The following is a 26848-nucleotide window of genomic DNA, read 5'->3' on the forward strand; positions in this document are numbered from 1 at the left end:
GTATGACTTAGATAAGTAATTTGTAAATTTTAATTTTAGCAGCCGAGCCATTTAAAAAAGCAAAGTTCTCAGTTCCCCAATACGTAAAATCAGAGGTGTTCTTGGTAATGTGTTTTAAGTGTGCATTGGAGTCAGGAGTGCTATGCCAGGTGACCTTCCTAAGATGTCCCTTGCTTTGTTCCCTTTCCTGAGGAATTTCCAAGGAGCCTTGAGGCTCTGCAAAAGAACTTGAAAACTTAGGTCTAGCCCACATTTTTTCAATCCAGGAATCAAAGACTTCATAAATATTAAAATTTAAGAGCCTGCCCATTGTTTTATTGACCACAGCACAAAATATAGTAACAATTCTCAGATGGCAATAATCAATGATATCAACCCATCACAAAGCCTCACAAAAACACCCTATAATGTGGAGAGGGATTTAAAAAATAAGGTAAAAGACAGTTATTCTTGATCTTAAGAACACCAAACAGGAAAAACCCATTCCATTTCGTTGTTGGGTTTTCATGGTCCCTGTTACAAATTTTATTCTTTCTTCTTTTCTCCATCTCCTCCACTTCCCTAAATTAGAATTGTGTGTTCATTCATAAACCTTGTAGCTAGGACTGCCTACAGAATTTTCAGGACCCAGTGCCAAGTGGAATGTGATGGCTCTTGTTCAAAATATTATTAAGAATTTTAAGATGGTGATAGCAGAGAGTTAAACTAAGTGTGAGGCCCCTCTACACGCGGGGCCCTGTGTGTCTGCACAGTTGGTGACTCCAGCTCTGCTTATAGCAGAGATCATCCTTCTGGCTCATGAAGGACCCACTACATAGGTGATCTTCTGGGAACTATGTGTAGACCTCATTGTCCCTCCCAGAGCAGTGCCTATTGCTCTGATTTGGAACACAAGTTACCTTCCCCTGACCCATGCTTTGTCATGGGATTCCTGTCCTCAACAACCATGATTTTGAAACACTCAGCATCTGTGTGCCACTGAATGAATTCCTGTTACACATCAAGGTCTACAAATGTCAGCGAAGTCACGACAGATTAGACAGGATGATTTAGAGAAATAATCAATCCTAAGGTTTTTCGGGATAGGAGAAGAATTGGCCTCTGAGGCAAGCAATAATTGTGTCTTTTCGAACATAACTGCTTGTGAATCTTTTGAACTCCATTCAAACCAAGTCGCCTTCTCTTTCAGACTTGAAGAAAGTCTTTGAAAACATCCTGCCTAATTCTGATAATTCTCACAAAGAATAATATGGAAACTTGCTTCAACCTCTTCTCTCAGTTCCTTCTCTCATCTCCTTTTCATCTCTAAGTCACACTTGTCTTCCAAGACTCAGGTCGTGTCCTCATTCACTAATGAGTCCATACAACACACTTTTCTAGGCACGATGAATAGTCAAGAGGTGAATACGACATCAGCCCCACCTCTAACAAGGGAGAGGAGTCCAAAATAACCATAATACAAGATAGAAAGGAGAAGGTACCAGAAGAAATGGGGGGAAAAGATGCTATGTGGCAGGACAGACAACTTTCTGCTGCTCGTGGGCAGGAGTTAGCAAACACTTTGGCAGAGACGACACCTCACCAAGATATGGGGGACGGGCATTTTAGGCAGAGAAAAACATGAACCCAGGACTAAGGGCGGAGCTGGGAGGAGCTGGAGGGTGGGTGACCTAGAACTGCAAGTCATTCATCATGACTGGAGTGTATTTGTTAGTAATTGGGTACTGCAATGGTTAGTAATTGGGTACATAAACTTCTATTTTGTCTAATCCTCATATTTTGGATTTTCTGTTACCCAAAGCCAAACTCAACCATAATGAATGCAATCCTCAAAGTTCCATCAGCCATTCCTTGTACAATTCAGCACCAAGTCCCTCTGAGTGCTGGCTGCTCTCCTCTTGGTCATTACCATTTGGTGAACGCCTCTCTTAAATTCTAGCATCCAGGACTGAATACAATACTTCAGATGTGATCTGACAAGCCCAGCCTCTACTGAGCTCTTCATATATCTCTTGGCTATCTGTATGTCCTCTGCCCATTTTTTAATTGGGTTTTTTTTTTTTTCGGTGTTGAATTGCACGATACCTGACATCAAATCATACTACAAGGCTACCGTAATCAAAACAGCATGGTACTGGCATAAAAACAGACACATAGATCAATGGAACAGAATAGAGAGCTCAGAAATAAATCCATACCTATATGGTCATTCAATCTACGACCATGGAAGCAAGAATTTACACTGGGGTAAAGACAGTCTATTTAATGAATGGTTCTGGGAAATCTGGACAAACACATGCAAAAAAATGAAGCTGGACCACCTCCTTGTGCCATATACGAGAATAAATTCAAAATGGATTAAAGACTTAAATGTAAGATCTGAAACCATAAACTCCTAGAAGAAAATATAGGAAGTAAATGTGCAGACATTACCCTTAGTAATACTTTTACTGATATATCCCTTCAGGCAAGGGAAGTAAGAGAAAAAAAATCTACTGAGCTCTTAAACCATATACCTGTGATTCAATTACACAGCCCACCACACGGAACTGAAAACCCACCTTGAGGTTGCTATAAACTAAAACTCTTAGTTCTTTGTTATGTATTTCTGTTGAACACAACTATTTGATCCCAGACTGCTTTTTGGATACAACATGGAGCACAAGTTATGTTTGTTATAGCATTAGTATTTGTTGAATAAACAAAACAAGTATTTGCTTAAGTTTCTAATTTTCAACTACATATTTTATCAACAAACACTAACTATCTGATCTGATCTTAGAAGCTACATTTACTAGGTATTATTGAAAAGTAAACATTTGGGTTGAGGATCCTATACTGCGAAACTTTGTTTCTTTGAGGTTTGTTGTATTGATCCCAAAATGCCTTTGGGAAGAAACGAATATATATTTCATTGTGGAAATATTTTTATCTCTAGGATTTACTGCAATATAATTGATCTCTCTGCTTCTAGTTTGCCCCTTTCAACCTATTCTCTACACCACTGTACCCAGAGTGACTTTCTAAAGTGCAAATCTGATTATTTCTCGGCCAAAAATCCTTCAGTGGCTCCAATTGATAGAGGATAAAATTCAAAGTTGTTAGCATGGCTCATAAGACATTTTATGACCTGATTCTTCTAATCTGTACCTTTTATGCTATAGCCAACTAAACTCCTTTCTGTTTCTTCCCCCTGCCTGGTCTTGGAATATTTTATTCTCTTAACCTGGAATATTGTCCACTTCTTTCCCCATCTCCATCTGGTGAATCTTATTCTTTCCTTAGATTTTGCTTTGTATGTTTCTTTTTCTAGAAAGCTGCCTTGCATTGGGTCAGATGCCCCTACCATGGGTTTCTATCATGCCAAATATTTCCTTCATCATACCCAAAATGTAATTGCTTTTAATGATAGTACCTCCCACTCAACTGTAAGCTCCATGAAGGCAGAGATTATTTCTTTATTGTTCATTGTTGTTACTGTTGAATGAATAAACAAATCTATACAGACTTCTGCCTGAATTCAAATCTAACCAATCCCAAGTCAAAATGTGGATTTAGACCAAGTTCCATCAGAATAAGATATTGCAACACACCCTTCCTCCTCACTCCATCTGAAAACCAAGAGTAGCAAACATATCATACTTGTCCTCACGGATCCAGAAATTGGTCTGCTGTACGTTTTCCAGGAATCACCACTGACAGTCTTGACACTGAATTGATAGGATCTCCCTGGACGAAGGCCATACACAATGCGTCCTTCTGATTTTCTGTTGCTGTAGGGGTTGAAGACCGTGATTGCATCTCTGGGTACCCACTGCAGCTCAAAGTCATCGTAGTCTGTCCAGTCTGGTGGCCCCTTCCAGGTGATGGCCAAGGATGTGTTTGCAACATCAGCAAATGACATAAGACTGGGAGGACTTGGGGCTGTACGTAGGAGAAAGTGAAAAGTCACGTAATCACGTCTATGCTATAATATATACAAGTGAGATAATTGAGTAACATCAGACATATTTTTAATATACTTTGTAGGAAGAGATAATATGATAATATAATAGGAGCTTCCATTTATAGTGGTTACTATTTGTAAGGCACTGTCCTCAAGTGTTTTATGTACATTTTCTTTAATTTTTATAACCAGAGCTTCCTTACCAGGATGCTGTAGAGCACGAGTGTGCCCTGAATGGGTTATATGTGCACAAAGGTATTGATTCCATCAGATTTGGGGATGGAAGGGCTACAATCCGCAGACTATGTCCAATTGCACAGGGTGGTGTACAGCTATATTAACACTATCTGTGTGTGCCCAAGAAATAAAAGAAATTTAGGAAGCACTACTCATAGCAACACAATGATGATGTATGTGATTATCCCCATTTTACAGATAAGAAAACTGTCTCAGCGATGCTCAAGGACCTGCCCAGCATCAATCAAGTAAGTGGCAGAGCTGAGCTAAAGAGCTAGATCCTTTTAACTGAAGTCTGTTTCCTTTGTTCACTGTACCATAGTGCCATCCCAAGTTCAGGGGTAGCACATGGCACACCATCGATTTTATTTCTTCTTATTAAAACCATAATTAAAATGTGCCTTTGGAAGCTACTTCCCACCAATACTTGGCCACTGGCAACTGGGCCTCTTACCTGTTCTGCTCTCCCCTGTGACCTTATTGCTAAGATCTCCACTGTGAGTTACCACACACAGTGTGTACTTCCTTCCAGGAACAAGGCCATGAAAACGCCACTCTGTCAGGTCCTTGTCTTTCCAGTTTTCCTTCTCTGTGCCATTGGGGTTATAGAGAATCAGCTCATAAAAGTCGAAGTCCCCAGGGGCTGGGCTCCAGCCGAACCAGAGACTGTCTGTCATGTTCCGATTGGATCCCTTGAGGTTACTCACAGAGGCTGGGACTTAAACAGAGAGAAAAACCTTTACTAAAAACAAAATAGAAACAAAGGCATTTTGGCCCATAGATGAACATATAAGCTATGCTGGGCATATGGGTGAGTAGTTCCTATTGCAGAGTCAGATCTTGTTTATATTTCAGGTCACTTATGTTTAGGGGCGTGTCGTCTAGAGGTGTGGTACAAATTAAAATTAAAACACACACACACACACACACACACACACACACACACACACACACACACACAAATGTGGTGACCTCTGTATGCTTGCCACATGTGCTCTGATGAACGCATGAAATGAAGTCTTCAGAATGATGAATTAAAGCTGGTCAAATAGTTTATACCGTAGCTTATAAAAAATCCTGAAAGTGTTTATAAAAAAGTTCCAGCCCCTTCCAGTCAGGCCCATCTCACTCGTGGCCACCATACCAAAACAGCCCTCTCTGGGTCTCTTTACCTCTGCTTCGCCCACTTTCAAGTTCTCAGATCTCTCGTGCTCTTTTTAATAAAAATCTTTATTAATAGTCCCTTCGACCATTGTATAAATGTGTTACACTAGCACCTATCCCCTGGGTACGTAAGCATCATCATTCTTTGGAGAGTGAAGACTGTTGTCCCTTGTTAGAGGAACTTTAACCGTTAAGGAGAAGCCAAGGGAAGATGTGCAGAGTGCAGACTGCCCTAGAAATGGTAACAGCTAGGCAAGTTTATTCATGATTTAGGCTGATCTGCTGCTCTTTTCCATTGCTTTCAAAAGACAAACTGAGGACTTCTATGGGGTGCCTAGAATGTTCAAATGGCTCCCTTCACCCTGAGGTTTTAGCTGAAATGCTTTCTCTGTCTAAAGTACGTTCTTGTCCTGCCAAGTTGCTCTCGGTCACAACATACTGTTTATTTCCTTCATAGAATTTAAATCGTCTCCCTCCCTTTAAAATCTGCTGTCCTGGCCCCTCCCCCTGTCCAGTATTGTAGAGCTCTACTAGGTTAGGTGTGCAGTCTTTCTTGTTCACTGTCAGAGTTCAGCCATGAGCCCAGTGCCTGGGACACCAGAGCACTTAAAAACTTTTGTCAATGAAATTAAAAAAAAAAAAAAAAAGAATAGAAAAATGAGATAATGGGCTCTAATTCTGGAAGAGTAGATTCAGTTTCTTATTTGCAGCCTAGACAGATGTTTCTCTCTATCATTTTCCTAGCGCTCTTGTATTCATTTCATCCAGTGCTGTGGTTTTGATTCACAGCACTTTGCTTGTTGGTCCCCTTTGTAGTTGTCCTCTGGACCTGCTCTCTCTCTACTCCGGCTGTTTCATTTAGAAAGATGAAGGGCACAGCTTGAATTGAGCCATGATGGGTTACAACCTGCTTGCAACTAGAAGAGCCAGAGTCTTTTTTTTTTTCTTCACCAAACCCTATGAGATAAACAAGTGGAGGCAACAATGCAGAAACCAGTGCAAAAACTATGCTGATATATGATCAAAGGCCTGAGTTAGGGTCAGAAAGCCTGAAAGTCACAAATTCATATATAGTTATAACCCAGATAGAATAGGACACTAAGCACAAATCAAGGAAAAGCCAGTGACTTCTTTAACAGTTTCCTTGCTATTCGTTACTGCTTGGGTTCGGATCTTACCTGTTCTACCAAATATGAAAGACTCATTAGACAGCTCCCCACTGTGAGTTACAATGACCATTTTGTACATTCGGCCTTGTAGCAAATTCTGGAAAGAAAAGCTCTGGATTTGTGGATCAACTTGAGCTCTCTCCTGAAGAGTTCGATCTGGGTTGTAGAGAAAGATGTTGTACCAGTTGAGCTCTCCCTCTGAGGTGGTCCAGCTGAAGGAGAGGTGTCTGGTGGAGTTCTCTGTGATCCTCAGATTGGTGACAGCTGCTGGGACTGGAAAAGTTGAGGAGCAAGAGAGTGAGACTGAGTTTTGGCACATCCCTGAAACAGCCCAGGACTGACACATAGATAGACTCACTCAAACATCACCTCAGAACACATGGTCCCTGTCTTTAAAAAATACTGACTTCATGGAGACCCCAAAGCAAAAGAATCTGAATATTGTGAATTATTGATGCTGAAACAAAACTACAAGGGAACAAATAAAACCAGTCATGGGAAAGTATCTTCAAAGATACCTTTTGGGTATAGAATACATATTAATCTGACCGGTGTGATTAAATGTTTGCCTAATTCTAAGAGCTATCAGAGATCATAAAATTATCTCTGAATGCCACCTAAGAGCTAAGAAATGGCCATCAGAGGGAAGAGCAGTGGGGAGGAGAGAGTGGGTGAGAAAGAAAGGGAAAAGCAGACAGAAAGGGGAAGTTAGATTCAGGGATATGGGAAAGAGAAGCAAGAGGAAAGCCAAAACCATTATTTAAAAAGAGTTTACATTATTTGCAATTGTTTTGTCCTTTAGTGCAACCTGTTGGTGAGGTGATCCACTGTCAACAGAAATGACCTGCTTTGAAACTGCTGGCACAGATGCTGCCTGATTCCACAGACATCTTAAGATGCCAGTGAAAACAGAGCAGGACATCTGTCTCCGTCTCTCCTGGGTTTTCTTCCCTTACTTGTTTCCAAATACTTTCTCAGGTCTTTTGCTTTCTTTCTCTCTTTATGTCAGGCCCTTAAAAATTGGTATTTTGCACGGTTCCATCCTTTGTCCCCTTCATATTCTATAATACTAGGTAAGCAATCCATCTCATTCCCTTTATGAATTACTATGGTCTGAGTGTTAGTGTTCTTCCCCAATCTCCCCCAAATTCATATGTTGATACCTAATCCCCAAGGTGATGGCATTAGGAGGTAGAGCCATTGGGAGGTGATTAGGTCATGAGTGGGATTAGCGCCCTAAAAAGAGGCCCCAGAGAGCTCTCGCCTCCTCCCACCATGTGAAGACACAGGGAGAAGGTGCCATCTATGAACCAGAAAGCAGGTTCTCACCAGATACCAAATCAAATGTACTGGGGCCTTGATCTCAGACTTTCAGCCTCAGAATTGTAAGAAATAAATGTTTGCTGTTTAAGCCACCCAGATTATGGTAGTTTTGCTATGGCACCCTGAACAAACTAAGGTATGGATTTAACTTGAATTTTTGTCCAAATCTTTATCTTCAGCTCACTTTTCGGATCTTGGGCCTATATTTTCAGTTACCTATGATCGCCTCTCTCTGAAAGTCATTCAGACATCTCAAACTCAGTCCAGAACTGAACTCTATATATAATTTCTCCTTGAAACTGCCTCTTCCTGCTTCCCTTATCTCAATTAATGGCATATCTTGGAGCAGACACCCCAGGTAGAAACTCTGGAATCTTCTGTTTCCCCTTCTCTACTCCACTCAGCTACCAAGGGTCATCTTATCTAATGTAGAAATATTTCTTGGCTATATTTACTGTACGTTATCAGGTCTCCTGGGGTAGTTCAGCTGTTGACCCTTATCATTTCTACAAATGCAATTGGCTCATATCCCAATTACCTTTCTGACCACATTCCCCACTGTTCTCACTCACTCTGCTCCAGCTGTACTACGTCTTTTTCCTCCCATAGGCTGTCACATTCCCATCTCAGGATCTTCACCTTGCCATTCGCTCTGGTTGGCTCTGAATTCTCTTCCCCAAATACCTGCATGATCTTCTTTCTCATTTCTTTCAGATTTTTGTTAAAATGTCACCTTTTCAACAACACCTTTCAGGACTGTACTATCTAAAATTGCAAGCCTCCAACACTTGTGATCTCCCTTGCCAGCTTAATTTTCTCTTTGGTATTTATTACCATCTAACCTACTATATTTTTTACTTACTTATTTTGTGTATTGCCTTTCTCCCCACTAGAATATATGCTTCATGACCATGATGGTTTGTTTTATTCACGTCTGTGTATCCAGCATTTAGAATAGTTCCTCACACATAGTAGGTGCTCAATAACGAATGAATTAATGAACAGGTTTCCTGACCTCTGGTCTCTTCTCCATTCAATCTATCCCCCATTGTCATCTGATCTATCTTTTTTAAGGTATGCATGTTTGTACAAAATATTCACTCTCTGGCTGAAACACTTTTATTGCTTCCTCACTGCTTACAAGATGAAAAGTAAACTCCTGGGGAAGGCCCACCAGGCACTCTCTAATCTGGCCCCAACCTGCCTTTCCAGCCTCACTCTCCATCATGCAACACACACTTCAGCCACCCACGAAATCTCACCATTCCTTCTCACACCCTTCTGCTTGGCACAGAGTGTCTGTCTACCTTCTCTCCTTGTGGAGAATTGTCTCATCCTTCATGACAGTACTGAAATGTCACTTTTATGAAGACTTCCCAATTCCACCCAACCTCCATGCTCCCCTTGATATTGGACATTCTTCTCTCAGATAAAACACTTACCACAATATATTGTCATTATTTGTTCATGTGACTTTCTCCCTCACCAGTCAGTCAGCGCTTCCAGACTAAGAAACGTGCCTAATTCATCTTCGTGTCCCTATCACCACAACCCCCCTTGCAGACCTAAGTACTTAATAAATAAGTAATCAGACCAGTGATGTTGGCCCCCAAAGGTGTCCCTGTTGTAGTCCCCAGAACCTATGAATTTACTACTTTATGTGGCAAAAAGGACTCTGTACATGTGATTAAGTTAAGGATCGTGAGATGGGGAGCTTATCCTGGATTGTTCCAGTGGTAATCAACGTATTCACAAAGGCCAAAAGACGGAAGAGGGAGGCAGAAGAGCACAGGCGATATGGAGACAAGCACAGAGGTTGGAGTGATGCCATTGCTGGTATGAGCCATGAGCCAAGGAATGTGAGTGGCCTCCAGAAGCTGGTAAGGCAAGGAATGGATTCTCCCACTAAAGTGTCTACAAGAAACACAGCCCTGCTGATACGTTAACACCTTCATTTTAGCCCCGTAAGACCCATTTTCAGATTCTGACCTCCAAAACTGTAAGATAATAAATTTGTGTTGTTTTAAGCTGCTACATTTGTGGTAATTTATTACAGCACCCTTAAGGAACTAAAAGAGTGAGTTTTGATGAATCATCTAAACTGGAGTGTGGCAGGCTGACGGCTGTGTGAATAGGCCGACTGACACGGAAGTGGTAAATCATAGAGAATGTTCCTACTGTGTCAAGAAATAATGTATCACCTCCCAATTTTGCTTCGTCCCTCTGAGGCTACCGTTCTCAAGAAATAGCACACAAGGAGATATCTCATACAAAACACTAAGCTTGTGTGAATTACCTGTTCGGCCTTCGGTTTTGGCTTCCTTGCTAAAGAGGCCTCCACTGACAGTTAGGATCTGTATCTTGTATTTCTTTCCTGGGGTTAGGTCTTCAAATTTGTGCTGCTTAGTGGAGGCTGGCTCCGATGTGTTACTCAGAAGGATCCCATTTTCGCTGAGCAGCAGGATATCATATCTTTCTGCCACGCCAACGGCTTTTTGCCAATTTACTATTAAGGAATGACTGCTGTATACATTGTCTGCAGTTATTCCCTGGACAGATGCTGGGACTGCAAAGAAAGAAGAGAAGCAAGTTCCATCACTTAGGGTAAAGTAACCAATTGAGAAAAGCTCTCGTAAATCCACTGCAGATAGAAGATGATGCGTCGTTATTGCACTGGCACTTTCTGTGTGCCCTCAGGAGAAAATATTTCTTGGCCTGAATTATCAGTATAACTGCTTTGATTCTCACCCCCCCTTTTTTTTTTTTTTTTTTTTTTTTTTTAGAATTTAGGCAGGATCTTGAAATCAAACAAATAGAAAAATTAGTGACAGTTACACTGATAAAAATGCAGAGTGATGCATATCTATGTATCTAGAAAGTGGGAAAATGCTGAACAAATTTACATTCAATGAACATAGTTTGGATGACTGAATTATGTTGCTTGTTTGGACTTTCATTCCCAAGATTAACTCAAGTCAAAATTTCAAGCCCTTTAGTGGTTGCCAGAGGGTAAGGGGGGGTGGGGGGTGGGGGGTGGGAGATGAGGGTAAGGGGGATTGAATATATGGTGATGGAAGGAGAACTGACTCTGGGTGATGAACACACAATGGGATTTATAGATGATGTAATACAGAATTGTACACCTGAAATCTATGTAATTTTACTAACAATTGTCACCCCAATAAATTTAATAAACAAAAAAAAAAAAAGAAAGAAAGAAAAAAAAAAAATTCAAGCCTTGACCTAAGCAGTTGTATATAACAGTGTTTGTACTATGGCTCCTGATGTTAAAGGCAAAACAGTATTATTTGTTAATGTTTTCTGTCCTAGGCTCGTATTTTTTCTCTTTCTACATAATCTCCATAGGAGAGCTCATCCACTACCATGGTTTGAGTTGTTATCCATATGGTGATGACTCTCAAATTTGAACTTTAGGTCAGCTCTCCCATTTTTGCAAATGACATCTCCCTCTGGATGTGCCACAGATGCCCCATGCTCAAGATGCCCAAATTGGACTCATCTCCCTCCCATAACTTCCTTATTGTTCTTTGTTTCTATCTCTTGGTCCAAGTCAGAAACTTGAGTTGTCACTCTCATCCCTCTACATAAAATTAATCATGAGTCTTATAATTTCTGTCTCCTAAATCTTATTCCTCTTGGATCTCTCCACTTCTCTCCTTCACTATTACCACTACCCTAGGACAATGTCATTTCTTGCATACATTATTGCAAGTCTCCTGACCAGTCCCCTTGATTCCTTCCCTCTGTGCAGTTTCAAACTGCACATTGTATCTGGCATATTCTCACAGCATGCCCATGATGACAGCCCTTCCATGACTCTCCACATTTCTAAAGACCTTAACAAGGCATACGAGCCATGCACGATTTGGTCCATCTACTTACTTGGCCACATGGTTCACATTCTTTATTCCAGCATACTAAATAGTGTGTGGCTCCTTAAATGTGCTAAGCTGTCAACTTGAGGCCTGTGCTTTTACTGCTGGAACCAAGTCAACATATGCTTCATCAGGATGACTTCTTAGTGTCTGCTTAAATGTTACCTCCTTCTGGAAGCTTTCCCTGACTCTTCCTGTTTGCTCCTAGAGCACCCCAGAACTACTTGTATTTTAACACTTAACCATGTTGTACCGTAATTGCCTTTTTATGTCTCTGAATCCTTCTCTAGATTATAACTTTCTTGAGATCAGGGGTTTTTTCTTGCTATTAAACTGCCATTTTCTAGCATAGTGCTTGACATGTGATTGAAATATATATATATATATATATATATATATATATATATATATATATATATAAATATATATATATTTATATATTTTTTTCTTAAAAAAGGAATTTCGAGAAAGGTGTGAAATGTTGAGAAATGCATATATATAGAACTCGGCTTGTTAAAATTTTGTATCCTTTAGCAAGTTTAAAAATTTATTCAGGTGATTTCATTTCTAATTACCTTTCATTTGTTTTGAAAATCTCTACTAAGAAAGAAAAATGCAAAAAAAATATGAGAAAGCCTCTTGAAACCACATTGAATTGTACAAATTTAGGTGGTTTTCAATATAGATATTTTCAACTTGTGAACAGCCAAGGCCATTCATTGTCCCATTATGGAGAACAATTTGGGCCTTCTCCAGGTGGATTCTTACCTGTCCGCCCGAGCGCGTCTACCTGGTTCTTCAGGGACCCGCTGACTGAGGCAATCACAATCTGGTACTGTTCCCCGGCCTCCAGTCTGTGGAATGTGTGCTCGGAGATGTGCTTGGGGACAGTCTGAGACTCAACCTTTTGATTCTGCCTGAATGCTGACACCGTGTAGGAATCAACATCTCCCCCTCCAGGAGTCCAGTTCACCGTCAGGCTATCTGTCGCCCCATTGGGAGAAATGTGAACATTTTTGACAGCACTAGGAACTGAAAGAGAAAATAAATTTAAAAGTCATCACTTAGAGAATGAACTGTGGAAATTTCAACCAAAAGTTTTGTGCTTCGTATGTTTTGGCATCCACTGAAAGAATACACATGGAAAAAAATGGGTATCAATTTACCATCATCTTTCTCTGACTCTTCTGCCTGAACTGAAGCCAATGGGGGAAGTTCAGAGGGATATCACGGCCAGTGAGTAGAAATGAACAATGCCAAAAATAGAACCAGAGGCTAGTTAGAGTGCCTTGGTCTAAGTCTTGGTTCTTATTTACTAGCCGGGGGACTACAGACAAACTACTTAACATCTGTAAGTTTGTTTCCTCATCAGAAAAATGGTAATGATAATAATAGTAACAAGCCCAAAGAGTTGTGAGGCTTGAACAAAAGGTAGGTGTAAAGTGCTTTGCTGGGGTTTATAGGAAACTGTCAATGAACATTAACTATTATAGCAATAATATTAATAGAGTTCCAAAAAAGTGATACGCAATCAACAGAGGTATTTATACTTAATCTGTATGGCTCACAGCACCAGTTATTCACATCAATTCAACAGTATTTTTTTCTTCCTCTACCTCACACTTTTGTTAATCCAGCTTGGACAACATCATTGTCACCATCAAGGTAACCTTCTCCCTTCTCACCATCTCGCTTTTACACCTCCAATTCCTTAACCAAAATGCGCAGCTACCCCACTTGCTAAATACAGTTGACCCTTGAACAACATGGGGGTTAAGGCATGGACCCCAGCCTCTGTGCAGTTGAAAATGCACATACAACTTTTAACTTTCCCAAAACTTAACTACTAATAGCCTACTATTGACCGGAAGCCTTACCAGTAACACAGACTGTTCATTCAATCATATTTTCTTATGTTATATGTATTATATACTATATGCTTACAATAAAGTAAGCTAGAGAAAAGAAAATGTTACTAAGAAAATCAAAAGGAAGAGAAAATACATTTACAGTAATGTACTGTATTTATGTTGTCTGTTTACAAGATGAATTGTCTGTCTGTCAGAGAATTCATATTTTGCTGTGCATAATGCTCTCCCGTATATAATGCACACCCATGTTTTTGGCCCAAGCTTTCAGGGAAAAAAAATTTTACTTTAGTATTTTAATTCAAATTTTTTTTTTTTTACATTTAGGTACTTGTTTTTTGTATTATAAAGAAATTTTAACATTTATTTTTTAGCATATTATGGTACAAAACATTTTATGTAACAAGTAATTACAAAAAACAAGAACAGTTACAAGGTACGAGATATTTCATGTACCAGTAAGGCGATCATACAAGGCCAAGAACTCTTCGTCGTTGCAAGTTCATCATAAGTTCAACAAAACCAATTATCGTATTCCAGGGAATTATTTTGCATTCAGATATCGTTATTGATTTCTAGAGTTACACTTTTAACTCACAAGCATACAAGACTTAAAAGCATTTATATAGATATGGAATTAGTACTACCCATGTATAATGTGCATCCTTATTTTTCCATATAAATTTGGGCAAAAAAGTGCCCATTATACACAGCAAAATACGGTACCTACATCAATATCGTCTTATATGACACAAAACACTGTAGATATCATACGTATTATTAACACAAAATGAAAATGAAAAGATAATGTGATAATGTGAAAAAGAAATTCATATTTATTTACAGGTATAATGATTCACCCATTGATAATGAAGAAGCAGCAATACGATTGTGTGATGGCAGCCTAGTGTAATCTATATAATTGCTTCACGGTATAGTAAGAAAATCACCAAAATTTTTTCAAGTGTTTATTGAAAAAATTCTGCATATAAGTGGACTCGAGCAGTTCAAACCCATGTTGTTCAAGGGCCAGCTGTGCACTACTATAACTCGTCAAATTCAAGGGTGATATTTCCAATTACCCGTGAAGCCCTCAATGAAGGCTGACTGCTGTACATCTCCACTGATCGTCAAGACGAGAATTTTATACTGACGCCCCGGTGTGAGGGAGGTGAATCGATACTCGGTTGCAGTATTTACAAGGTGAAAAGGAGGAAATACTTTCATGTCATTGAAGAGCAGTTGAATCTCATATTGGTCGACATCCCCATCAGCTCGTGACCAAGTCACGTGAAGGTCCTCAGTACTCCTATTCCGCAATGTTAGATCCTTAACGGGCTCTGGGACTAGGGAGGAATGTAAGAAGACACTTCAGGAAAGGAACTGATCAGAGTTTACCTACGCAATCACTTATAAATCACATCCAAGGAACTGGCATACATCTCCCTTCCCCAAATAAACCACTCGAACTACTTCATGCATAATTAAACAAGAAAAATTGGAAGCAACTGTTGAAATTGTAGGGTTTTTTTCTGACATAAATCTTATATGTTAAGTATTGGTAGAATATAATTATAAAATGAGTTATGATATCAATCATAAGATAAAACAAAAAGTCTAGAACTTTAAATGTCACAATGCAGGAGGATAAGGAAGAAAAATGGGACATTTGGCCTTCTAGCTCACCCACTACGCTTGCTTTTATCTTCCAATGCATATTCTGTAATTGTTGGCCATGGCTTGGCTGAATGATGTTAGCTCCAAGTAAGACTAACTGGGTACATAATTTACCAATAAGTATTTACTTGATGACCTTCAAGACCCAACCGACCATCAAATTTTACAATCTTTCCACTTACTTGTTCTCCCATTCCCTTGTTCACTGGCTTCATACTGTCCACTTTTTGTACTAACAGTGACACTGTACAACCGTCCAGGGACTAGCTTAACAAATATACACTCATTTTCAGACTTGGGAATGCTTTTCGTTTGAATGAAGTTGTTTTTGTTTTTAATGGTGACTTCATAGTGATCAAAGTCTCCAGTGGCATGCACCCAGGATACCTTTAAATAGTCACTTCTGGCCGAGTTGCTAATACTGACTCCTTGGACCTTGTCAGGCACTGAAAAAGAGAACAGAGAACGGCTGAAGATTTACTGATTCTTAGTGAGCAACTGATCACAGATGGCAACCTGGGACAATTAGAAAAAATGAGTAGAGATCTACTGTGGATATTTAAAAGAAAAATCTTAAACCTTTAGAGCACAAATTTCTGGAGAGAAAAGATTGTTACAATAGTTGGAGTATTAAATGGATCTTTTAATAGAACCTGAGGAATTAATTCTAATCCTGTTGTTAGCCTACACAAAATGTCATGTACAAAATGGAACATTAAACATGATAACTTATGATTATTATGAATGATGGCAATGATATTAATAATTCCAGCATACCTTGGTGATTCAAGACATGATAAGACATCACCAAGAAGAGTATAAACAATCCAAAAGGAAAATGGAAGAAGAGGAAGCACATACGATTAATTGAAACATGAAGAGATGTCCAGCATCATTGGTGATCAAGGAAATTTAAGTCAGGGCCATGGCAAAATACCATTTTACATCCATTCAATTGGCAAAATTTAAAAAGCTGATAAAACTAAATGTGAGAGCGAATGCTCATCCACAAGAGATTGGATGAATGAAGTGGTAAATAGCAGTCATAATTAATTTCTTCTTAAGTCAAAACACAAAAATGTGGGTTGCTTGCCCTTAACATTAAAACAGAAAATATAAATGAATCTTATCAATATACAATTAAGTGAAAAATCTAAGTCCTAAAAGATTACATACTACTAAAAAATGCTGTTTAAAATAATGTGAAAACAACTAAAAATTTTAAAACCCATAATTTTAGGACTACATACATAATAAAATATGCAAGATGGAAAAGAAGAAAGAGGAAAAAAATAGGAGTGAAGTTGATGTTTACCTTGGGATGGATTAGTGTGGTGGGAATCACATGATTTAACAGATTATTGCCAAGTTCCTAGTATTTATTTTGGTAGTGCTTTCTCATGTACACATTAAATTATTAAAAATTATTAATTGTCTAAATTAAATTAAATGCCTAAAAAAATAAATAAAAGTAGTAACTGATGTATAGTCTCCTCAACCAAGAATTATGATTAATCCAATTTTGTGCACCTGAGGTTCCCCCATAAATATATAAACAAACAAACAATTCTGCGTATCCATGATTTTTTCCTCTATTTATTAATTAATCAGTCAATAAAGGCTCATTAACAGGGACACTTTAAAATAAGGCAATTCTGTATTTAGAGCATAATATTAAGGATATTCTAATTTTTCACTTGGGGCTGTATTTTAATTCAACAGTAGATCATAGATTCATTACTATTTGGCTCTAAGTGGATATTATAAATATCAATGAGAAAGAGCATTGGAAAGAGGTATGAACTTGGATCCAGGGTACTAGATTTCTATCCCAACATTAGTGCGCCCTCTAGGTCTGTGTAGCCTCTGTCTGTGTTTGTTATTATGTTCAGGGACTTCTGCTCTGATTACATCCCAAGCCTATGTCCAAGTCTTTTCTTCTACTTGCCCTCTACACATCAAATGATCCAGAAATACCAATAGTTTGGCCTTTAAGCTACATTTTTCATGATGCTTCTCTCACCTATAGGTTGTATTACTTTCCTTTGTTGGCTTATGCGTACTGGTTAGTTTTTGTACTGGAATAAATTTCACCACAGATATGCAAGGACAGGAATGCTTTCCTCAAGCTATTTACCTGGAAACAATTACAGTGTTGCTGGAATTTAGTCATCACAGAGTTAAGGAGAAGAAATTCTGAAGTGACGTTGTCTGCATGGACTAAGAAAAGTAAATGATTCAAGCAATTTACTGAAAGCCAAGCAACTATTACAGGAAGAAATACCAGGCTGAATGCCATGCCAAGTTAATAAGGGGCTCTCCAGGTGGAACTGGAGGTAATTTGTAAGACTTGTCTTGCTGCATGGTGAGATGATGTGATACAGAATTAGAAATATTGACATTTCACCCAAAATGTAGAACAAGAACATTAGAAAAGGAAAAGGGCATTGAGACAATCAGCTGAGATCTACAAGAGGACAACTCAGACACGACTCTCTAGTTAAACTGATTTGTCAGAGGTAATGGTGTGCCTTAATTAGTCATGTGCCAAATGCAAGTTCATTCTGGTAAAGAGTCAAGAGGGAGTTTTGAAAAAAGCATCACTTTTATTGCATTTAAAAATAATCTTAGCTAAAGGTCTTGCAATATGAAGGTCATATGGATAGAAAACATTCATGAATGGACACCAAAAGGAAGCAAGGAGTTAGTAGTTGGATGACATATCCTTTAATTTTAGGCTCCAAGTTGATCAACATAAGACACTGAAATAAGACTGCTCTGTACATTGGAATCTGCTTTTCAGTCATTACTGTGATTGTCAGTACAATTACACTTAAATCATTTGATGGTAGGGATTATCTCTATATCCCTGCCTAGTGTTTTCAGGGCTAGCATGACGTAATGGGAATAGCACTGGGGCTACGTTGAGCTTGACTACTGGTCAACCATGTGACCTCAGAGAAACCAGTTTCTCTCTGGGACTTTATGTCTAGCTGAGGTGAGATCAGATCATTCTACAGACACTTTAAATGCAGCATGATGTGACAACGTCAATCAGTGGTTCTTGAACCTTTCTCAGGTCACAGATACTATGAGAATCTGCTAAAAACCATGCACTCTCGCTCTCACCAAATGTACATACCTTCTGTATTCCCAACAACTTCCTGGGCAACGTCGGGGATTACTACATTCCTAAAGTCTGCCCATGGAGCACCAGGCGTAAAACCCTGATCTACAGTGATTTCTGATTTCTCATTCATCACACATTTATTGAGTGCCGATTAGGCTCCAGACCCTGTGCGAGGTAATAGGATGCTGCTAATTGTCCCAGATCCTCATGGAAAAACTGACATTTCTAAATACAAATATCAACCCATAGCTCAGCAGGAAAAATGTGACAAAATATTAATGTCAACTTTGAGCAGAAATCTCAGATGTGAACCCCAAAAGCCTAAGTACAGTAAGGAAGTGCTAGTGCTCTAAATTTAGTCCTTTCCTGCACAAGGGAGACCTGGCACTCATTGCTTTTGCTAAGACTTTGTTCCTGGCTCCAGAACTATGAGGGTTCACATTTTCACCTTGTGTGAAAAACGATGAACAGTCGTCTTGACCAACAGACATTTGAGGAAGGATTTCAGGACAGAGAACTGCATAAGCTTTGTGGTCAATCAGAACTGGGTTTAAATCTAGGATCTGACATGCACTGTTAACAAGTTAAACAGTTGGGCAAGTTACTTAACCTCCCTGACCCTTGGTTTCCTGATCTGTAAAATGGGAATGATATCAACTACCTCAATAAGCAGTTTGTAAGGGTTAAGGTGGTTACCATATGAAAAGCCAGGGTCTAAGCAACCAAAAAGTACTCCCTAAACAGAAACGTGTATTACTGTGTCTGAATGTAATATGAACTGCAGTCATGGAAGAGGTGTTCATCTTACTTAGAAGGTCATAATATCTGTTGCATAAGGAGTTTCTTGGGTTGAAATATGAAGACTCCACAACAGTTTTGTGATCTCAATGGCTTTGAATCCTATCATTACAGAATTGTTGCAGGTGTATGAGGCCCTGAGCCACACAGCCCGTGGTTCTTACAGAGCCTGAACCTCCTTACAGACTTACCTGTCCGCTCTTGGCTGAAGGAATGATTTTCATACTTGCCACTCCTTGTAGTTATGGTCACATTGTAGAGGCGGCCTGGGGTGAGGGAGCTGAAGGAACATTCGCTGACAGACTTGGCAATAACAAGGGACTGAACCACCTTGCTGTCATGAGAGAGTGTCACTACATAGCTATCCACATCTCCAGGAGCTGGTAGCCAGGATACGCTGAGGTAGTCATTACGGCCGGAATTGTTCACCGTTACTCCACTCACACTGGAAGGGACTGTGATTTTAAAAGGGGAGGAATATTTTTTAAAAGAAAAGCACAATGAAAAGTTTGAGTCATCCATCATGGTCAGCAAAAACAGTCTTGACTCAGGGGATCTAACCTGATTACCTAAGAGGTCAAGGAGCTGCTGTGGAAGCGGAGTGTTCTTACATCAGAAGGATAACCAAAATAAAAATGCAAGGCAGCCTTTTGGATGCCTCATAAATACAAGGTTGCCCCTACTGCAGTTTTATGATGTTGTTGTTCATAAAGTATTTCAAGTGGAAGCATTTTTAGGTAAATGTGTCACGAGGTTCCCTTTGTGGAAAAGGGAGTGAACATAACAATCCAAATGAATTGGTTTGAACCAAACTCATCAATAAAGCAAAGATGTTTGAGGGAAACAGTGAAGAATGCAACGGCTTTTCTAAAAAGCTTAGATTTTGGGAGAGCTTTGACCTTCTTGTGATGAAGTTATTTATTCCTGGGGAGTCTAATAACTAACATAACTAGAATGGTTGCATTTTCCCTTTGCAAAGCATTTCCTGCCCTCTAGTGGCAAAAACAAAATAAACCTAAACACTTATCCTGGCAACACCAAGTCTGATGGTGATTGGACCAACTGTGGGCAGAGAGAGCTATCGCGGAGAGAATGGCCTTTCTCATGTCAACCATATCATTTGCCTATATTTTAATTGGGGTTTAGTGCCACAGACATTTACTGAGAACCTACTTTTTGCCAAGTATACAAAATGGAAAACATGTGGATGCCTTTAAGGAGCTCCCTGGCTAGCAGTAGACTGCAAATCACTCGCTGTGGTATTGAGTAATATAGTTGTACCACGTATCAGAAATAAGTGCACAGTAAATAGTAGTGCCAATAGTGAATATCAGAATAATCCTAAAGTATATATGAACTGCACTACTGTTTTCATCATTAGGTGATTAACTTCAGCTAAATATTTTCATATAATTATCAATATTAATACATCACATATAATGGATGGGATTCGGCTAGATGACGTCTGAGAATGCTTCTAATCTAATATGCTCTGACTTTGTAATTTAAGCTCCAAAGTTTCTTTACACTTACAAGCACTTATCCATCACCAAAAATTATAAACAGCACCCTACTGAACAACTCTGCTAATGCTGTTCCATGTATATGGACATTTTGCTAGATATAAAGTTGAACTTCTAAGCATAATATTTATTTAATGACTCCTTCCTTCCTTCTTTCCTCCCTTCCTTCCTTCCTCCCTCCCTCCCTTCATCCATTTAACCATCTATATATCCCTGTATGCTCTCAAAAGAATTGTTTGTTTTTCAAAACTGCTAGAAATATTCGCAACATTTTATTAGAAAAGATACAATTATCAAAAGTTTTGCCAAAAACATAAATTCATATTTAAGAAAAAAATAGATATAAAATTTGTTTTTCCTTTAGAATGAGTATTTTCTCAGGTTAGAATCAGATTTGTTAGGCATATCATATTTACTTTAAAATATTTTGCCACTTTATCTCGGCTAGGAGGGCTTATATATTTTAACTCTATGGAAATATAAGTGAATGAGAAAATCTTTCAAAATTATTTCAGCATTGACCAATATTTCAGCAATTTGAGTAGATGGTAATGATTATCAAGGCTTTAGCCACTACATTTTTTACAATATAATGTGTACAAAAGTTATCAATCCAAGCACCTCTCAAATAGTATCCCATTTTTCCTTTCTCATGATAATGTCTGCACTCAATTTGTTTAAGTAAAATAATTCATGTTTCTGTTTATTCATATTGCCCTCTACCTCAAAACTTTACTATCATTCTTCAAAGGACTTCTTGTCTCCTTTTTGCACACTTTTGTCATATAATGTGGGTCAAATACTGATCCCTCTGTTAAAATATAGGTATAAAACTAATTACAATTCCAACTTATTTCAAGTGATGCAGGCACCAAACTATTTCGGTATATCACAGTAAGCTGGACAGCCCTTGTGGTGTTTTAAAATAGGAATTAACTTGTGTGGCAGAGTCTGACTAGTTGTTCACCAGACAATTTCCTTTTCACACAGTTAGGCTATATTTTGCAGCCTCTCCTGCAGTTAAATATAGCCATGTATGTGTGGTCCTGCCAGTGGAATGTGGGTGGAAGTGATGTATCTACTTCCAGGTCTGGTAATCTTCCTTTTCCCCATTATCACTATTCTCTGAAGAAATGGAGAGAGTTCTGAGGGTCTAGATGAAGGGAGAGCCATAGGTGTCAGAGACTGGATCCCTGAGTTACTGTGTGGAGAGGAACCAACCAATAGAGTTGACCAATCAGGAATAACCACATTGTATAGTTGTGTAGGCAGAAAGTAATCGGTCTAACCTGACTAATACAACTGCAACTCACTGGGAAATAAATGGATACAAGGTCCTCTTCAACTTCTTTCCTCAACTTTCTTAGTTTTCTTTCCTACTCTGATACCTAGTGTTGGGGTGGAATATTGAGGATAGATTAGAAAATGGAGGCTTAGAGAAATAAGTTAATGGCAGAACTAGGACCAGTATTTAGGCCTCCTGATTCCCAAGCTAAGCTTTTCAGTTCCCCACTCCAATTATGCTACATCGATCGATGGTGCCAAGAACCACTAAAAGAGAAGAAAGAAGGTATCAGGAAGAAGGAGGCAGGCCACAGTGTCAGTTGCCACAAAGTGAGAAAAATGGGAATACATCAGTGAATTTCTACCAAAATTATGAAATATCTTTTCAGTGACTTAGTTGCTCTTCTGGGAGAGTTAATGAAGTTTATGTTCCTTGGGTTCATTAAGGTAAGACTCATAATTTAAAAAAGAAGACATATCTATGATGCCTGCAGCTGATACGCAGAATCTGAGCATTAGAAATACAAAAGGAAGAGCCTGAAATCCAACTTAACATAATGATATAAAATTAGGTAGGCAAAGTCACTGATCTGATTCTGAGTTCATTAATAATTATCAAAGCTTCTGTTGGACTTATTTGTTTCTTTCTAAAAAGCTAGAATATAAAATTTACATTGTTTATGTTCTTCCTTTGCATTATATAGAAATTATATTTCCTTCTTTAGTGCCATGCCTCTGTCTGACACATATGACCATATGACAATTATTTGTTTACTTAGCTCTCTATTTGATTGTGATCTCTTTAAGGTCAAGAAACATTGTTTAGGTGGTATACAATATTAAGTACTTATTTAATGTTGCTTATGAAAATATATGTGATTTGGGAATTTTATTAACTTATTTTGTGACCAAAGAAGTTGGAAACCGGGGGGAGGGGGGAATCACTTTATAAATTATATAAATGTGTAACCACTATGCTGTACACCTGAAACTAATATAAAATAATATTGAATGTCAACTATCATTTAAAAAAATAGTCACAGGGATATAAATTACAGCATAGGGAATATAGTCAATAGTATTGTAATAACGATGTATAAATGGGTAATAATCACTTTGTGATGTATATAAATCATTATGTTGTTTGTACACCTGAGACTAATAAAAAAATGAAGTTGAAGATCATTTTTTTCTATGTCTTGAAATAGGAATACGAAAGAGAGTGGGATGTACTTCTTTTTTTTTAAGTCTCTTTACTTGTTTATCTTAACTGGGACATAAGTATTTCAAAGTAAATCAACTGAATGAGGGGATAAGCTTAGGCATCAACTATCGTGTCATCACAAAGGTTTTTCTAGGGGTTGTGACATACTTATTGGAGATTTTAGAAAATGCAGAATTCATTCTCTCCTACCCTCATCCATCCCTCCTCCCCCAATTTCTATTCCTGGGAGAACAACATGTATCTTCTGGATGGTATATATAGCTTCTGGATGGACTTGACTTTTAGGAAGGTCAAAGATAAATTTGTTTTATAGAATGTTTTAAAAATGGAACTCTGGAGGTTGCATGTGCTCTTACCTGTCCTTCCTTCCACTATCACTTGTCGGGAAGAGATCCCTCCGCTTACAGTTGTTACCACCACCGAGTAGAAACTGCCTGATTTGAGGGAATGGAAGCTGTATCTGCTGGTCTCACTGGAGACACTTTCATTTTTGATGACCACATTTTCATGGATGAGTAAGACTTGGTAGAACTCTATGTCTCCCAGTGCCCGGGTCCAGGTAGTAAACAGACTGCTGGTTGTTCCTTGGTTAGCCACCTGCAAGCCAGTCACTTGGGCAGGCACTAAAACACAGTAGACAGAGAGAAGGAAAAAAAGATGACACTTAGTCACCCTAAGGAAGTGTAACAGAAATGAGTCAAACATGGAGACAGTCTTGACAAATGCTAAATATATATACTTTCATATTTTTGCTATAGACTCTCAGCTCTATTTCCTGTGGCATATGGCAAATTATTCCCCAACAGAGACTCTACCATTATGAAAAAAACTGCCTATGTGGTAAATCAAAATTATTTCAGATCCAAGGATGAGATGACGCATGCCTATTAAGTAGTTTTGATTTAAGATTTTCAATGAAAGGCTGCTATTTTTGAAGATTGCTTACTTAGTGTGATTTTATCTGTCCCTAACCAATGAGAACTCGAAGCCACATCATCTGCCTGAGCTGATGGTTATTACAGGTGGTACTGGGAAATCCCTTCAACCTGATTAGGTGTAGTCTACATAATTGGTTTATTCTTTATTGGCACATTCTCTATAGGACTATTATTATTATACAATAATAAAAATATCATATAACTATAAATAATTATCAATTAATAATTAATTACCAATTAATTATTAATTATTAATAAATAATAATAACAACTACTGACTGTGCCAGTTATGGGCTCTATGCTTTATAGAGATTATATTATTTGATACCTATTCAAAACTCTATACAGTTGATTTTATTTTTTCCTTTACTGAGGTGGAAACCAAAGATCACAAGATGTAACTAATTTAGGCTGTATCGTAGTGTTAACAAATAGTTAACCCGGGGTCCGAAGCCTGATCTGTCTAACCTGTGAACCTGAGCCCTTTTCCCAATTAGCAACTGTTGTGATTTCTAGCCTATCTATTAACAAATTTCTTACACAGATCTTGAAGTTGGCACTTGAACAACATACATCTTTGTGCTTCTTCCCTGAATTATGATAATCAAAGGGATTGGACCTTAACACAACTCTTCTCAGAATTCATTGAGTTTGGATTCAGATACAAATATATTCATTAAAAAAATATAATTTTAGAGGAAGGTGATTAAAAGGTACAAATTTCCAGTTATAAGAAAAATAAGTCATAGGGATGTAATATACAACATGAAGACTACAGCCTACACTGCTGTATAATGTAAAGGAAATTTGTTGAAAATAAATCCCATGAGTTCTCAACACAAAGAGAGCATATTTTTCCTTTTTTCTCTCTTTCCTTTTTATTGTATCTATGTGAGAAGATGGATGTTAGCTGAATCTATTATAATCATTCCACATTATATGGAAATCAATCCATCACACTCTATGCTTTAAACTTATAGTGATGTATGTCAGTTATTTCTCAATGTAACTGAAAAAATTATTACTATACATCGATGAGAAGATTCAATTTTAATTCTAAATTTCATATGTAAAGCAAAGGAATTTTAATATGCCAAAACAATTTTGAAAGAGAAGAACAAAGTTGGAGGATTAACACCTAATTTCAAGACTCACTAGAAAGCTACAGTAATGAAGACAATGTGATACTAGCAAAAAGATAGACACATAGATCAATAGAACAGAATTGAGAGTCCAAAAATAGACCAACACATATATAGTCAATTGATTTTTTTACAGAGATGCAAGGGCAATTCAGGGGAGAAAGGAGAGTCTTTTCAGCAAATAGAGCTGGAAATATGAGGTGCCCATATGAAAAGAAATAAACTTTGACTCATCTCATACACATATAAAAATTAACTCAAAGTAAACTATGCACCTAAATTTAAAAACAAAAACTATAAAGCTCTAGGAGAAAAATCTTTGTGACCTGTGTTAAGCAAAAATTTCTTAGATATGACACCAAAAGCATGATCCATGAGAAAATGATAAATTGGACATCAAAATTAAAAACTCATGTTCTGCAAAATACACTAATAAAATAATGAAAAGATAAGCCACAGACTGGGAGAAAACATATCAACACACATTTCTGACCAAAGATTTATATCTGGAATAAAAAATTCTCAAAATTCAATAAGAAACAAAACCCATTAAAAATGAGAAAAAAAATTGGCAAAATATTTGAAAATATTTTCTTCACCAAAGAAGATAAATGGATGGTAAATAAACATATGAAAAGATGCTCAAAATCATTAGTAATTAGGGAAAGATAAATTAAAACACATGAAATACCACTACAAACTTATTAGAATGGCTAAAATAAAAATAATTAAAAAAAACAAAAACAAAAACCTGACAATACTAAGTGCTGCTGAGGATATGCAGGAATTAGAAATTTTATACATTTTTGGTGAGGTTGTAAAAATTCACAACCACTTTGGAAAACAGTTTGGTAGTTTCTTACAAAGTTAAACATACACTGACCATGTGACCCAGCAGTATAGGTGGTGGGAATAATGAAAATGATCTCAAATCTAAAACAATGTCTGAGACTTCCATTTCTGGCAGTATAGTGGACTACATACCATGAAAATCCCCCCAATATGCACAATTACATATGTTGGATAAAATATAAAAATGTAAATGCATGACTGAGTTGTTAAGAATGTAAGACATTCTCAGAGATCTAGAAGTAAATAAGAGAGAGGTAACCGGATCACTAAAGCAGACTTTTATCCTGAGGGCATCTTTCAAAATTTAAGCTTTGATTCTATGAAATAGGATCTACGAAATAGGAGGTAAAGTATAGGACTTTCCCAGGCTGTGGAACCTCATAGGTACCCATGCATTACCCTGGAATCCTGAAACATTACAGCCAAGTGTAAGGGAATAATTATTCCCTTTCTATTCCCCATATCACCCCAATTTCTTAGCATTGGGTTAAAAGAAAAAAAAATTCCACTGAATTCATAACCTCAAGACAGATTCAGTGAATTTGCAACCCAAATTCATAAAACCTGGATGATCAAACAACCTCAAGTTGACAATTTAGATTAAAATAAGTCTAGGTTGATAGTAGTCCTGTGTACCTGAAAGTCTCAAATGAAAACAAAATTCTTTCTGAAAACC

General features: G+C 38.0%; 1 protein-coding gene across 5 annotated transcripts in view; it reads right to left on the reverse strand.

Moving 5' to 3' along the window:
* The window catches only part of PTPRB (protein tyrosine phosphatase receptor type B), a 118383-nt gene that overhangs the window by 37112 nt on the left and 54423 nt on the right, over positions 1-26848 (reverse strand). For all 5 annotated transcript variants that reach the window (XM_074325419.2, XM_019748966.3, XM_088800758.1 and 2 more), the window contains 9 exons: positions 23597-23863; positions 19400-19663; positions 15463-15726; positions 14686-14949; positions 12504-12767; positions 10136-10405; positions 6526-6789; positions 4638-4901; positions 3643-3924 (listed from right to left, as the gene is read on the reverse strand). In XM_074325419.2, the coding sequence (XP_074181520.2) occupies positions 3643-3924; positions 4638-4901; positions 6526-6789; positions 10136-10405; positions 12504-12767; positions 14686-14949; positions 15463-15726; positions 19400-19663; positions 23597-23863 (2403 nt within the window). The remainder of the gene's footprint in view (positions 1-3642; positions 3925-4637; positions 4902-6525; positions 6790-10135; positions 10406-12503; positions 12768-14685; positions 14950-15462; positions 15727-19399; positions 19664-23596; positions 23864-26848) is intronic.

This window comes from Rhinolophus sinicus, chromosome 1 (assembly GCF_057876585.1).
Source record: "Rhinolophus sinicus isolate RSI-liver-muscle chromosome 1, RSI-T2T, whole genome shotgun sequence".
NCBI lineage: Eukaryota > Metazoa > Chordata > Mammalia > Chiroptera > Rhinolophidae > Rhinolophus > Rhinolophus sinicus.